The sequence below is a fragment of the Ailuropoda melanoleuca genome, chromosome 2 (assembly GCF_002007445.2).
Source record: "Ailuropoda melanoleuca isolate Jingjing chromosome 2, ASM200744v2, whole genome shotgun sequence".
NCBI classification, from domain to species: domain Eukaryota; kingdom Metazoa; phylum Chordata; class Mammalia; order Carnivora; family Ursidae; genus Ailuropoda; species Ailuropoda melanoleuca.
In genome coordinates this window covers 18,828,720-18,845,218 of record NC_048219.1, presented here as the reverse complement: position 1 = coordinate 18,845,218, position 16,499 = coordinate 18,828,720, and the positions used below count along the sequence as shown (strand labels likewise).

The following is a 16,499-nucleotide window of genomic DNA, read 5'->3' as shown; positions in this document are numbered from 1 at the left end:
ATCCTTCTTTCTATCTATATAAAATACCACTGTCCCCCACTACCAATTAAAAAGAGGGGGAGCAGCATTGTAGAACAGAAAAGGCAGGACTTCAGGGCTAACGATCCCAGGAAAAAGGGAAATGCATTGAGATAAGCCATGCGTATTTCCCTTGGGACATTTCTCAAGTCTCAGTGCATGGCAAAGAGGCTAAACAGAAAGCAGAAGCCTAGAGCGGTCATTGGGCTAGGAGGACAAAAACTGGAGTTTGAGGCTACCAAACATCCAGGGGTTGAGGACTAAGATCCTCTTGAATCTTAGAAGTGAGATCAACTTCTTGCAAGTAATACCCACTTAAGGCATTTGCTTACTCCTAACTCGTATGTATTTAGGCTCAGGCATAGACAAATCAAATGGGTTTTACACTACTCAGAGTCAAGCAGTTTCACAGAGAAGTAGGGAACAAAAATTATTGTTCATGATCTTCAAGGAGGAGGGGAGCCATGGTAAACACTCTAGTCTTTCAAGTCAGTATCTCAGAAGGTTGTGTTCTGTGAGTAAGAGCAAACCAAAACAGACCAGCTTCAAATTGTTGCTAGGGTGGTTGATAATATTTTTCTATTTACCAAAAGAAAACTAAATGCTTTCTGGAAGAAACAACATCGTCTTGAGTTTTTCCAAGTTTTCATAAGTAAGATCTCACTTTCAGTCAAAAATTTTAGACATTACAGGAAACAGGACCAAATAATTAAATAACAAGGGGATGGGTAGGGAAAAACAGCATAAACATATTTACAAGTGATCTAGATAATGATTTTAAAATAACTGTAACTAATATGTTCAAGAAAATAGTTGAATTATAGGAAATTTATCAGAGAATTGGAATCTGTGTGGAAGAATCAGGAGGAAACTCTAGAACTGAAAAAATATAATAACTGAAATTAAGAATTTGATAGATGGGTTTAACAACAGATGAGGCACACCAGAGGAGAGAATAGTGAACTGGAAGAAATGTCAGTAGAAAACACAGAGATTGAAACACAAAGAAAAACAATGGAAAATACGGAAAAGCTTCTGAGATAAATGGGATATAGGGAAGAGGTCTAACAAACTTGTTATTTGGGTTTCGGAGGAGAGGAAAAAGGAATAAAGAAGAAACAATATATTAAAATTTTTTAAACTGATGAAAGATAACACAGTATATAGATTCAAGAATTTCTTGAGAGCCTCAAGAAGAATTAATGAAAAGAAAACCATACTAGGCAAAAAAATATTGAGCTGCTAAAAACAAAAATAAATCTTAAAATCAGAGGCAAAAACAGGCAACTTCAAAGGAACAACAGTAAGCCAGGCACTGACTTCTGAATAGAAATGATAAAAACCAGACACAAGAATGAAATCTATATACTGCTGAAAGGTAATACCTGCTAATCCAGATTTCTACAATTAAAATTTCTGTGAAAAATGAAGGTTAAATAAATAGGTTTTTACAGAAACAAAATCAGAATATGTTACTAGTACACCAGTATTAAGCAGTGAGGGGGAATTAATTTTTCAGATAGAAGGAAATTATCCTGTGAAGGGGAAGAATGTGAAGAACACTGAAAGAGTATGTCTGTTGATAAATCTAAATATGTATTGTTTACAACAATAGCAGTTCTGTTACATAACACAGTGCCTTTGAGTCTAAAATACTATGGAAGTTAAAAGACATGACAGTACAAAGGGTAAGACAGAAAGAAATATGGTTGACCCTTGAACAATGTGGAGTTTAGGGGGTGCCATCCCCATTGCCTCCTGCAAATTTGAAAATCTGCATATCTGCTTTTGACTTCCCCAAAACTTAGCTAATAGTCTGCTGTTGACCAGAAGCCTTACTGATAACATAAATAGTTGATTAATACATGTTTTGTTACGTCACATGCATTATATACTGTTACTCTTAAAACAAAGCTAAAGAAAAGAAAATCTTAAGAGAAAAATATTTTTACAGTACTGTACTGTGTTTTTATTTATTTATTTTTAAAGATTTTTGTTCATTTGAGAGAGAGCATGCACGAGCATGAGTCGGGGGATGGGCAGAGGGGGAAGGACAGACTGACTCCCAACCTGATGGTGGGGATTGATCCCAGGATCCTAATCATGACCCAAGCTGAAGTTAGACGCTCAACTGACTGAGCCACCCAGGCACACCTATTTATTTATATTTTTTAATCAAACTCTTCATTCAACCTTGAACTCATGACCCTGATATCAAGAGTCGCATGCTCTATCTACCTACTGAGCCAGCCAGGCGCCCTAGTAACTGTGCAGTATTTCTCTCTTTTTTTGTTTTTTTAAAGATTTTTTTAAGTGGGAGGAGAGGCAGGGGGAGAGGAAGAGGGAGAGTCTTAAGCAGGTTCCATGCCCAGCCCGGAGATCATGGCCTGAACTGAAATTAAGAGTCAGACGCTTAACTGACTGAGCCATCCAGGTGCCCCTATGCTGTATTTATTGAAAAAAATTTGAATATGTGGACCTATGTGGTTCAAATCCATGTTGTTAAGGATCAACTGTATATACAGTTAAAGTCTTTGCATTGCATTGGAAGTGGTAAAAGTACTAAGTCAAGAGCATGTTGTAATATTTAGGGCAGTGGTTCTTTTAATACATCAGCGTATGTCACAATAACTAGGAGGGCTTGTTAAAGCCCAAATTGCTGGATCTCACCTGAGAATTTCTGGTTTAGTACATTGACTTGGGGTCTGAAAATTTGAACTTTTTTTTTTAAAGATTTTATTTAGAGTAATCTCCACACCCAGTGTAGGGCTTGAACTCAACCCTGAGATCAAGAGTCAAATGCTCCACTGACTGAGCCAGCCAGGTGCCCCAAAGATTTATTTTTTTAAGTATCTCTACAGACCCAATATGGGGCTTGAATTCACAGTAATTCACAGCACTCTACCAACTGAGCCAACCAGGCACCTCTGGAAATTTGAGTTTTTAGCAATACTCAGATACTGGTCATATTATTGTTTACTACAAGAATAGTAAAAGAATATAAAATAAGTAAGGAAAAATAACATATCTAAAAGTAGACAAGAAAGGAGAAAGGAAATGAACAAAGAAGAGATAGGGAAAACAAATATGTTTAAATTGAGTTATGTTGGGTGCCTGGGTGGCTCAGTTGGTTAAGCATCTGGCCTCGGCTCAGGTCATGATCCCAGGATCCTGGGATCGAGTTCCACATATGGCTCTCTGCTCAGCGGGGAGTCTCTTTCTTCCTCTCTCAAATAGATAAATAAAATCTTTAAAAAAAAAAAAAGATTTGAGTTCTGTTAGGAAATAAATGTAAATGTACATAATAGTCCATTTAAAAGTCAAAGATTGTCAGACTGGATGAAAAAATAAAATTCAGCTGTGTTCTGCTTACAAGAGATGTATCTTAAAGAATTACACACGCGCACACATACATATTTAAAGATTTTATTTATTTTTTTTTAGAGAGAAAGTGTGAGTGGGGGAAGAGCAGAGGGGAGGGAGAGGGAGCCAGGAAGACTCTCAAGCAGACTCTGTGCTGAGCATGGAGCCCGACGTGTGAGGCTTGACCTCACAACTCTGAAATCATGACCTGAGCCAAGAGTCAGACACTTCACCAACTGAGCCACCCAGGCTCCCTGCAAGAGATATATCTTAAAGGACAAGATACATTACTGAAAACAAAGATATTTTATTATGCAAAAAGGATCATTTCATAAGAAACAATAGTAAATTTATGTATGCCTCAAAAGCTGACAAAACTAAAAGGAGAGATGGACAAGTCCTTGACCAAAGAGGAAGATTTTAACATGTGTCTCTTTATAACTCGTAGAAGAAGCGGATCAAAATCAAAACATAACGATTCAAACAAATCCCATTAAAGGTATAGAAGATTTGGAACAGCTAATAAGGAAATTTGATCCACTTGGTATATGTATGTATGTATATGTACATATATATATGTATATATATATATAATATGATTACACTTAACAATGGCAGAATATACTTTAAAAAATGACTGATTTATTTTAGAGAGAGAGCAAGAGAGTGTGGGGGAGAGGGGCAGAGGAGAAAGAGTATCAAGCAGACTCTGCTGAGTGCGGAGCCTGACTTGGCTCGATCTCATGACCTTGAGATCGCGACCTGAGCCGAAACTAAGAGTTGAACACTCAACTGACTGCACCACCCAGGCACCCCCAGGATATACAAGTTTTACGTGCACATGGAATATTTACCAAAATTGATCATGTAATACTGATTTATGCTAAACCATAAAGGAAGTCTAAGCAAATTTCAGAAGACCAGCACCATATAGTGTGTATTTTCGAGCACGGTGGAATTGAAGTAGAAATAATAGCAAATAGATGAACAGATAATCACCCAGAGTTTGCAGATTAATCCTTTCTTTTTTTTTTTTTTTTTTAAAGATTTTATTTATTTATTTGACAGAGATAGAGACAGCTAGCGAGAGAGGGAACACAAGCAGGGGGAGTGGGAGAGGAAGAAGCAGGCTCATAGCAGAGGAGCCCGATGTGGGGCTCGAACCCATAACACCGGGATCACGCCCTGAGCCGAAGGCAGACGCTTAACCGCTGTGCCACCCAGGCGCCCCTGGATTAATCCTTTCTTAATTAAGAAAGAATCCTAAGAGAAAATACTTTGAATTGATGACAAACAGAAATATGAAAGCCTGTAGAAGGAGTGCAGGTAAAGTATTAGCCTTAAATGTGTATACTAGAATAGAAGAAAGATCGAATATTAATGATTTAAGCATCTAGGTAAAGAGCAAGATAAATCTGAAGAAGACAAAGGTAATAAAAAATAAGTCAACAAACAAGAAGTTGGTTCTTTGTAAATATTTGTTGGTTCTGGCCAAGGTGAAATAACAGGGCCTAAATTTACTCTGCTACCTGAAACAACTGAAAAATAGACAAAATACATGAAACAGTGGTTTTCAAGAGATTGGGCCATAGGACAGTGATCCCTGAGAAATTGTGAACAAACAAGGTCAAGCCTATGATTGTCCTAGCTTACTGTCTAGAGAAAGTTTCCAAGGCCCAGAAATCTCCCTGAGTTGAGCCAGGTGGAGCTGGGAGATCATGAAATCCCCAAGGTGGTTAGAGTTCACAGGGCAGCATATCAGGAGAAACGTACACCAAGAGAGAATTCCAGATGCTGAGGGTGCCCCCTGAGTCTTTAGTTTGATACTTATCAGTGCATGAATAAGGAAGACTAGGGAAAGAACCACCTGCAAGGATTAGTGTGGAAAATTACTGATACTCCTGAAGGGCCAGGCGTAGTTACTGTTCACACAAAAGTGAAAGTCTTCGTAATTCACAGGTCATTAGGTAAAGTACTCAGGATTTTGATTCAGTAGTAGAATAAAATTAGCCCTAGACTAAAATTCTGCACTGGTCCTATCTACATACCTTCAAAGCAAAACTCGAAAGTATTGATCTGTTTCCAGGTAATTCTACTTTTAAAATTTGATTTAACGTTTTTTAGATGTAATTCAGAGACCGTTATAAAATTTCCCCTTTTAAAGTTTGTAATTGGTGTTTTTTGGTATATTCACAAGAGTGTGCAACCATTAACCATCATGTAATTCCAGAACATTTTCATCACCCCAGAAAGAAAAGCCTGTATATATTACCATTGGTTCCCTGTTCTATCCATTTCCTGTAACTATTAATGTGCTTTCTAACTCCATGAATTTTCCTATTCTGGGCATTTCATATAAATGGGGTCATATAAGATGTACTGTTATGTCTGACTTCTTTCATTAAACACATTTTCAGCATGTATCAATACTTCGTTCCTGTTGTCAAATAATTTAACTGTGTTCCAGAATAAAGCTCAAGAACGTTTATAGGAATACAGAAATATCTAGCACTTATCAGTGTGATCTGAGCTATAAATGATAAAACTATAAAGCTCTCAGTTGGGTGAAAAAAAAATAAAATGAATTTTAAGGAATGTAATGAAGTAAATTCACAATGGTCTGGCACCCAATTAAAAAATTACCAGGCTGGCAAAGAAGTATTAAAAAAAAAGGAAAAGAAAAGGAACCAAAAAAACCCCCAAAACCAACCATAATGAGGAGAAAATTAGTCAAAGCTGACCCAGATATAATGCAGATGATAGGATTAGTATAAAACAGCATAAATAATTATCATAAGCCAAGATATAGAAATAACCTATCAGTTAATGAATGGGTAATGAAGTGGGGGTGGGGATGGGGGGGTGCTCACATGTGTGCACATGTGTGTATACACACACACACACACACACACACACACATGCACACAGAATGGAACATTATTTAGCCATGAGAAGAAAATCCTGCCATTTGAGATAGCATGAATGGACCTTGAGGGATTATGCCAAGTGAAATGTCAGGCAGGGAAAGACAAATACTGTATGATATCACTTATATGTGGAATCTTAAAAAGGCCTAATTCGTATAAAGTAGAATGGTGGTTACCAGGGGGCTGTGGGGCAGGAAAAATGGAGAAATGGTAGTCAAAAGGTATAAACTTTTCAGTTATAAGATGATTCAGTTTGGGGGATCTTTTATATAGCATGGCGATTATTGTTAACAGTATCGTATTCGTGTATACATGAAAGTCGTTAAGTGAGTAGATTTTAAATGTTCTCATAAAAAGGAAATGGTAATTATGTGAGGTGATGGAGGTGTTAATGCTACGGTGGTATTTATTTTGCAGGATATACATGTATCAAATGAACACATTGTACACCTTACACTTATATGTTAATTATATCTCAGTAAAGTTGGAAAAAGCCCAGTTTTTATAACTGTGTTCCATGGAGGAGTAAAGGAGTTGATTGAACATGTATGTGACACATGGAAGATATGTTTTAAAATCCAAATCAAACTTCTTGGAGATAAAAATTATATCTGATTTGAAAAATACGGTGGACGGAATTAATAGGTTAGACGTCGTAGAAGGAAGGATTATTGAAGATATAGCAATAAAAGACAAAATGAAGCACATGAAAAGACTAAAAAGGTATATATAGAATATTAGTGCACTGTGGTAACAACTAGAAATCTGGATCTACAGAAAGAAATTAAGGACCAGAAATGGTAACTATGTAGGTAAATATAAAATAGTTTTAAAAAATTTAAATCTCTTTAAAAGACAAACCATTTAAAGCAAAAATAACAAAAATATATTGTAGGTATATAACACTTAGAAGTAAAATATAGGACAACAATGGTATTCAGGCAAGTAGAGGAGAAATGGAAGTGTTACGAAACGAATGTTAAACTTTGAGAAAGAAACAAAGTTGTCATTCACAGATGACATGACTGTTTATATGGAAAATGCAAAAGAATCTACAGATAAACTCTTAGAATTAATAAGTGAACTTAACAAGTTCTTCATATAAGATCAGTGTTTGACTTTAGAAATCAGTTGCCTTTCTGTGTATGAGTCGAACAATTAGAAAATAAGATTAAAGAGATAATAAAACTTATATTAGCATTCGAAAACATTAAATACCTAGGATTCAGTGGAAGATGAACTCTACACAGAAAACTATAAAAAATTACTGAGAGAAAACAGAAGATACAAATAAACATATATAATTTTCATAAGGAAGATTATTGTAAAGAAGTCAATTTTTCCTAAATTGATCTACAGATTTAATATCCCAATCAAAGGTCCACAATGCTTTTTTGTGGAAGGGAAGGGAGTAGAAAATGGCCAGCTGATCTTAAAATATAAATGGGAATCCAAGTGGCAAATGGTAGTTCAAGATAATGTTAAAAGAAAACGTATGGTAGAGAATTTATATACTTCCAGATATCAAGAGTAAACCTACAATAATTGAAAAAGTGGTATTGGCATAAGACAAATAGACTTACGGAACACAACTCAGTGATTTCTTTCAACAAATGGTGCTGGAACAATGGGGAAATCAGATTTTCCATTCACAAAAGTCAGTTCGAGGTGGATCTGAGCTATAAATGATAAAACTACAAAGCTCTCAATTGGGTGAAAAAAGTAAAATGAATTTTAAGGACCATAATGAAGTGATAAAGATATAAGAGCAGATATTAGTGTAATAGAAGACGAAGCTTTGTGTAATCTTTTAGCAGATTTTACTGTAAGAGGACAGAAAAGGATATACATTTTATATGATTCCATTTATACCTAGTTCAAAAAGCACATAAACCAACCAGTAGTAGCAGAAGTTGGTATAGCGGGTGCCCGTGTCACAGATGGGCATGGGTAATGACTGGCTGGTGAGTGAGTGGGAGAGCAAATGAATGGGCCTTCAGGAGTGCTGGTTGTGTTCTGTATCAGAGGGTCTGTGGTCTGGACACCTAGGTAACTAAGACCCTTTTTAGGGATTCAATGAGGTCTGACCATTTTTATGATAATATTAAAATATTATTTGCCTTTTCCTTTATTTTTCTATATTCATTGATGAGCAAAAGCAGTGGTATGTAAATATTAGCTCAAATCAAGGCAGTGACACAGAAGTGTACTAGTGGTCCTTGTATTCTTCACGGCCCACACCCCTCAGGTTGAAAAAAAGAATATTAGTTTAACTTAACAATATCCTTGGTGAAGCAGGAAAAAATCGTTTTATTAAGTTGTGACCTTTGGGAACATGTCTTTTTAATATTCTCTGTGATGAAATGGAAAGTGTGCATGAAACACGTAGACTACATGCTGAAGTACAGTAGGTTGCTTCAAGGAAGAGCAGCCTTCCTTGTGTGGTGGTTTGAGTTGGATGCGGAACTAGCTGCTTTTTTCATGCATCATTGTTTTTACCTGAAAGAACAACTGACACTGATTATTCAGATTTGGCAGATGTTGTCTTGATAATGAACAAAGTGAGTTTGTCACCTCAAGGAAAACAATTGACAGTATCCTTTACCAATGATAAAATTTGAGCGTTTAAGCAAAAAATGGAAGTTTGGAAAACTTTTATCCACCACAGTGAGTCTGATAGCAGACTTGAAAGATTTCTTCTTTAAAGAAATCATTGGTGATGTTAGCAAGTATGATGTTCTAATGTGGTATAATGAAATGTGTCAGTACTTGGAAAATATGTATAACTTGGTGAACCAGTATTTTCCAGATGGCCAGTGCATAATGTTATAAAATCATGCTTGGATGAATGATCCCTTCAGTGTACAAGGTAGAACAGAGGATTTTAATTTAACAGCATGAAAAATTTATTGGTATGTTTTTAGATCCACACCGCAACTAATCTTTAAAAAATTATCACTTGTCATGTTTTGATGTAGTATCAAATAAGACCATCCACAATAATCTGAATGTCTGTTAAAAATATTCTTCCCTTTTCGAGAAATATATATATATATGAGATGCTGGGTTTTCTTTGTATTTTTCCACCGAAACAACTTCTTGCAGCAGATCGAATACGGAAGTGGGTAATAGAATCCAGCTGTTTCTGTTAAGCCGGGCATTGAGATTTACAAAAATGTAAAACAAGGGAACTCTTTCTAATTTTGTTTATTGGGAGAAAATATTTCTTATGTTAACATTTAGTTGGGTTTATAATTGTTATTTTTAAGTTAATAATATGTTTTAATATGTAATATGCCAATTATTACTTGGGGGACATAATATGCCAATTATTAATAGACGTATCAGCATAAACAAGCTCCTTGACTCTTCGATTATTTAAGACTGCAGAAGTGTTCTAGGATCAGAGTTTGAGAACTGTTCTCTACTTTGTTCTGGGTAGTGATTACATAAGTATGCCCATCTTGTAATAAACTAGTAATCTGTGTACTTTATGTATATCTTACATTTTAATAAAAATGTTTATCCTTTTTCCAGATGAAAAATAAGCTATTTAAGATTTTGTCCAAAATTTCTGACTTGAGTGGTAGGTAACTGAGCATGGACAGGAGAATGTGTGAGTGGCTAAGAAAATTACCATAGGGTGCTTGTAATTTGTTGCCTAGGAACCCATAAGCTTGATTTTTTTTTTTTAAATGAAATTTACATTGGAGGTGTTTGCCAGAGTTGCCTTTATTTTCTCTAGTTTATCTTTTATTCTTTTCCCAGATTAGTTCCTAGGCATGTTACTGTTCCTAGCTGATGTGAATGGAGGACAGTTTGGTTTTGTCCTTAGTATAGAGGGGTACATGCCTAGTTTTCTACGTATTTGGCCTCTTTTGGCAGATGTTTGTCGCATTTAGTGTGATCCCATTCTTAGCACAAACAGAAGGGTGATGGTAGGTGATAGCTCAAATGGTTATTAAGTCAGCAAATATTTATTAATTGTATACTGAATAGAAAGCACTATGTTGGTTATGATTACTTATTGGGGACTGAAGGAGCTAACAGTCTAGTAGTCGATAAAAAGTAGTTTTACTGTAAAGCTAATGTATTGTGGCCGTGGAAGTAGGAGGGTAGAAAGGAAAATTGGTTGTACCATCTGAATAAAACCTTGAGGGATAATTAGGCTAGTTATCTGTTTTTAAAATGTATTTTTTTGTTTCTAATTAAAAGTTATAATGCTAGTAACAGTGATAAAAGTCTTCAGGGATACCTAGCCCCCTGCCGGTTAACCACTGTTAACAGTTTGATTTATAGTCCTTAGCATCCGATGTGTATGTTAGCATCTTATTGTTATTTATTTATTTATTTATTTATTACAATTTATTTATTTATTTTAGAGGGAGTGTGGCGGGGAGGGGCAGAGGGAGAGAGAATCTCAAGTCGACTCTGTGCTGAGCGTGTAGCCCGATGCAGATCTTGATCCCACAACCGTGAGATATGACCTGAGCTGAAACCAAGGGTGGAATGCTTAATTGACTGAGCCACCTACGTGCCCCATAATTGTTGCTATTTTAAAAAATTAGATCACATACTTAGGATTTTGCAAGTACGTTGGACAGTTGAGTATCCAGTTTTCAATAATATAATCACTGTGCTGCCTGTGATTTTTAAAAATTCCTTTTCTGTGTTCTTTTCAGTGCCTGTTATTTTGATAGAAGAAAATAACAGTTTTGCTTAAAGCTTGAGTAAAAATAAGTTTATACATTGTAGAAGTACTTGATAGTGAAAACCTGTAATCCCCTTATTAAATGTTGATGAACTAGTTATACTTGATAGTATATTGAATTTATGTACTTTTGGATAGGATATTTTTCAGTTTGAGAGTAATTTATTTCATGGTAAACATGGAATTAGCAGTGAAGGGCATGGATTGGGGTAGGAAAGACCACTAACGTTTTGTCTTTCTGCCATATACCAACCTAATTGTTTTTTTGTAGAGTTGCTTAGAAAGTTCTCTTTACAGTGAGAACTACTTATGCAAATGTTTTTCTCTTCTAGGTAACCTTGTACAACACCGATCAGGATGGTAGTGATAGCCCACGCAGTAGCCTTAACAACAGTCTCTCAGACCAGAGTTTGGCATCTGTTAATTTGAACAGTGTTGGAAGTGTGCATAGTTATACACCGGTAAGTCTTGGTGAAGTTAACTTCTTTGTTGAGTACTCCTTTAGTGTTTAAAACTAAGCCAAATGTCATTAAAGTGAGAATAAAAAGTGAAGATGTGTATTTTTCACTGGTCAGTTCATTTGGCTTAGATGAGTAGAGCAGATTCCCACCTTGATAGTGTTTTAATTGGGTACTTACATTTTACCAGGTTAGATGCAAATATGTGGTTATACTGTGTTTTACTATTTTTGTCTACTTTATCTGTTCTCTATCCAAGTGAAAAGTAATTAGAATAGGAAAAAAAGTTGTACTTCAGTCTAGCAAAGCTGTATTTGATGATTACAGTCCTTGATAAAAGAGTTTAGAGAATGTGTATATTGTCTTGTTTTCCAGCTGTAGATCTGAGAAGGGGGAATTCTACAAATCTCAAAGCTTAGGATGACTTGGTGTACCCAATTGTTAAGCAGTCTTGTATTTTTAATTTTGGTCTGGAAAACGAAACTCTACCTGTGTGTGCTGATTTTGTTACCTATTATAAGAACATGACCCTTGTGTTATCTGATACCTCTTTTCAAATCATCTGGCAACTGTCCTCCCTAGAAGACAGAACAGAGCCCAGGAGCCATACACTGCACTGTACATTGGTTTAAATTTGATCTCACCAGATCACTCCCTGTTCCAGGATGAGTAAATAGGTAAAACCTTGCACAGGACAAAGATACATAGGGGAGGGGAACCATAAATAAAAAAATAACACAAGGGAAACCAAAACTGAGGGAGCAGAATTAAAATTCACATCGAATGTAGGAAAACAGAAGGTGGCTCTGCAAAACTGTTATCAGTGCTCTGGGGGAAAGGACCTGAAATATTTTTGCAGAGTGCAGAAATAACAGGTAAAGGAATAACAATTATGTCAGAGAAGATAGTAGATTTGGAGAATTGAGAATTACAGGTGTCCCTGAAGAAGAAGCTAGAATAGTTGGTACAGAAGCAGTTTTCGAAGAAATAGAGATTATAAAAGTGTTACTGAGTTATAGGAAAAGTTAATGGGGGAAAAACCTATATCTAGACCCATCACAATAAATTTTAAAATTTCAAAAGTGATCGATCATCCATGTAAATAAATACTCTGGTAGAAGAAGTTAGGTGCATTCAAAGAAACACAAATCATACTTCTATAATGCTAAATACAAGAGGGTAATGGACTAATACTGCACGTAGAGTTTTGAGGGATAGGTTTGGATTTATAAATATTATGTCCAGCCAAATTTGCATTCATATGTGAAGTCAAGAGAAAGACATTCTTTGATACACAGAGCTTAAAAAGCTTCCTATGTTTGTTTTCGTGTGCCCTTCTGAAAATGCCGATCAAGAGGTGAACTAAATTAAAGCACTCAGTAATGATGAAATTGTAGTATAAAAGGACTAGTTGGAGCATTTAAGCAAACTAAGCAAAGACTTAATGATTTTAAGTTTTTTAAAAAATAACGTGAATGTAGAAAATCTTGACACCGAGAGTCCAATATCACAAAATATAATAAAAGGAAAAAAATAAATTTGTAGAACTAGGTGAAAGAAAAAGAACAAACTTGTCTATTATGTCAGTACATGTAGGAGGGTTAAACTTTACTTTGAAAAGCTGGATATCATATACTGTGCTTTTTTCCTTTAACAAGATAATCAGGTGGTCATCAAACACTCTGTAAACAACAGGACAGCACCAGCTGCTGGTCAGCCTTGCCACATGTATATGGATTGATCCTATAAGGACACCGTGAGCCCAAATGCACAGAGACATGGTTATTACTTAGATATAGGCCAGACGGGTGTGTGCCAGCTCCCCGCATCCCACAGGATGACATCTAACTGGAGGAGCCAGATGACAGACTTCACAAGTGGTGGGTCACTGTAGTAGAGGAACAAATTCCATATTGCAGCTAAGCAGTTGTGTGACTCGCAGCTGTACCTTAGGGGAGTAAATTAGAAAGTCCCTGCCTCTCTGAAGTAGGGAGGCAGTTGAGAACTGCTTCTTGGCAACTTCTGCAAGATAGACAGGTGGATGAGAAACTGCTCCATGGCTGCCTCCTGCCAAAGAGGAAGGCGGATGAGAGATGGATGAGAATTTTTGCTTCTCATAAGACCACTCACATTCCGTGTTCCAGGATAATCACCAAGGCTTAGGTCATCCTGCCGTTGAGCCTTGCCTCCAGTGGCCTGTGTGGAGAGGTGTGTAAGGTCACCAGAGTGCCAGTGGTGAAGCCATTCCCCTACACAAATTCATATTTTTCTGTTATTGCAGACTTGTGAGCATCATTTTGAATGGCTGCATAAATTTACAGTGAGTGTTCATATTTTAATTTTTCAAAGCACTAAAAAAATGGCAGTTTAACCCCTTGATATAATCTTTAAGAGATACAGCTGGTCTTATTTCTAATTGTGCTGCCTTCAGTGATAATTCTTATTTTTTAGGTGTTTATGGTGTTTTTTTCCTTTGCATAGCTCAAAGCCATGCTGTATTCTGTTTTTCTCAGAATTTATTTTATCTGTTACCCTCATTTCTCATTTTCCCTTAGTTTCATTAAAAAAATTTTTTTCTCTAGAAGTGAAGAGTTAGGTGTATTGAAGCTCTTTTCTGCTTGGGTAGCACCGTGCAACCTGACTCACAGTACTCACAGTATTTGAGTTTAAATACTTAAAGATTAATTGAATAAATGAATGAGAAATGTTAGTAATGTAGTAGCGTGGAGGTTGAAGTGAAATTGCTTCAGTAGAAATCAAGGTGAAGATTCTACGGAAACTGGAAGGGTTCCACGCCTAGCCCATCCTTTATTTGTATGATCTTGGGAAAGTCATTTAAATTCTTTGAACTCTTTCCCCTCTTTTGTGAAATGTGGAGGTTGGATTAGATTTTTGTGGTTCTTCAAAATCCAAGTTAACAGTTTTGTGGTCTTGTCCTTCATGTGTACCCAGCTTAATAGAGGATGGGAAAGCCAAGGACAGGGGCATTATTTCCTTTGGGTTCTAGAAACTATTCTAATATTTTCATTTATAGATTTTATGTAACAGACCAATTCTGATATATAGAGCTACTAAATTAGTAGTATTTTCTTTTAATATTAGGTGACAAACCACCCAGAACCAGTCTCTCAGTCATTAACTCCTCAACAGCAGCCACAGTACAACCTTCCAGAACGAGACAAACAGCTACTTTTCTCAGAATATAATTTTGAAGATCTCAGTGCCTCATTTCGGAGCCTTTATAAGTCAGTTTTTGAGCAGTCACTTAGTCAACAAGGTGAGTGTTTTCTTGGGGGCGGGGGGTGTTTTTGTGTAATTGAAGTATAATTGACATTCGTATCCTATTAATTTCAAGTGGAGTTTTTAAAATACTGTTTTGTAAAGTAAATTTTTATTGAAAAATGTTCTTAATTATTTTCACATAGTAGCTGTTGTATTTCTTGCATCGTTGAACAGTTTCGTTGTGGTCAGGTTTGAATAGTCTTTGTGCCTTTAACATACCCTGTATATATTTATATAATAGCACAAGAATGCAGATTAATTTCATCTTGCATACATAATTCACTTACTAGTTGTGTCCTGGAGGAGTACGTATTGAAGAATTCTGACACTGCATCTGTGCCATGTGGGAAATACTGCCACGGTTAATTAGTGATGTCTGGCACGTGAAGCGTTTGAGTGGTAAATGTTGCACTACAGGAATAGATGTGCCTTTCCTGTCTGTACTGACTTGTTAGCAAAGAGATAGCTAGTGGAATATGGTAGCACCAAACTTGCAATTTCATGTATGGCACTTACAAGTGAACCTACTGGTTAGTGGGAAGCTCTGGGTCACTGTTTTATACGACATACTTAAATCAGATTTTAACACTAAAAGTGATTTTGGTTGAGATGCCCTGCTACATCTCAACCAAATGCTAGATTGTTGCTATTATGTGTTACTGTCCTTTAGCTGCTGGCTTTATTTTAGTCAGAGTCTTGTGATAGGATGAACATGTCGCATTGTCCTCCCCCATAAACTACTAATCAGAAATTGTTGGGAACTCTGTTAAAGCACTTCCTGATTACTTTGTTTGGCAGATTATTTCTACCCCAACTCAGAGAGTTTACCTATTCATAGTATTGAACAAAATAGACAAAAATCTCTGTGTTTATAGAGTTTACATTTTAATACTTACCATTGTCAGATACTACAAAAGTTAATATTATATACAAGTGTTTTATATATACATATATATCGATGAAATCAGTAACTTGTTCAGGAAGTTGGTTTTTCTGGTTAAAGTAAGATTCATGTATTTTTCTCAAATTTTATTTTGAGTTTACTGTCTATGAAAGTATAAAAAGGACTAATACAAGACTTTGCTGAGGAGATCCAGACGTGGTGATCAAAATAGAAAAATACTGGCTTTGAAATAGGAATGACAATCTCTGAAGCTCCTGATGTTATTTCATCACACTAATCAAATTATTTATTTATTTATTTGGGGGTGGGCAGAGGGAGAAAGAGAATCCTTAGCACTCCCTGCGAAGCACGGAGCCTGATGCAGGGCTCATCCCACGACCCTGAGATCATGACCTGAGCCAAAACCAAGAGTCAGATGTCCAACCAACTGAGCCACCCAGGCACCCTTTAAATTTTATTTTAAAAACTTTGTTGGGGGTGCCTGGGTGGCTTAGTTGGTTGAGTTGTCCAACTCTTGATTTCAGCTCAGGTCTTGATCTCAGGGTTGTGAGTTTGGAGCCTGGACATGGAGCCTACTTAAAAAAAAAAAAATTAGGATTGAAAAGGTTGGTTTAGATCATATCTGGATTCCCTTTTGGAAATAGACAATGAAATAACTGTTTTTTCTCATCACTGTAAGAACCCTATAGATTCCCCCCAAAGGACAGTTTTCCAGGGCCGAGGCAAGAACTTTCATTAGCTCTTCTACCTATAAAACTACCTTCACTGGGGCGCCTGGGTGGCACAGCGGTTAAGCGTCTGCCTTCGGCTCAGGGCGTGATCCCGGCGTTATGGGA

At 36.4% G+C, this 16,499-nt stretch overlaps 1 protein-coding gene across 3 annotated transcripts in view; it reads left to right on the top strand.

Annotated features, from left to right (window-relative positions):
* Positions 1-16,499, top strand: part of FOXJ3 (forkhead box J3) — a 122,774-nt gene that overhangs the window by 80,514 nt on the left and 25,761 nt on the right. For 2 of the 3 annotated variants that reach the window (XM_011234972.2, XM_011234971.2), the window contains 2 exons: positions 11,352-11,480; positions 14,580-14,754. In XM_011234972.2, coding sequence (XP_011233274.1) covers positions 11,352-11,480; positions 14,580-14,754 — 304 coding nt within the window. Of the gene's footprint in view, positions 1-11,351; positions 11,481-13,758; positions 13,798-14,579; positions 14,755-16,499 lie in introns of all 3 variants that reach the window. The other variant, XM_034650376.1, reaches the window with a different exon arrangement.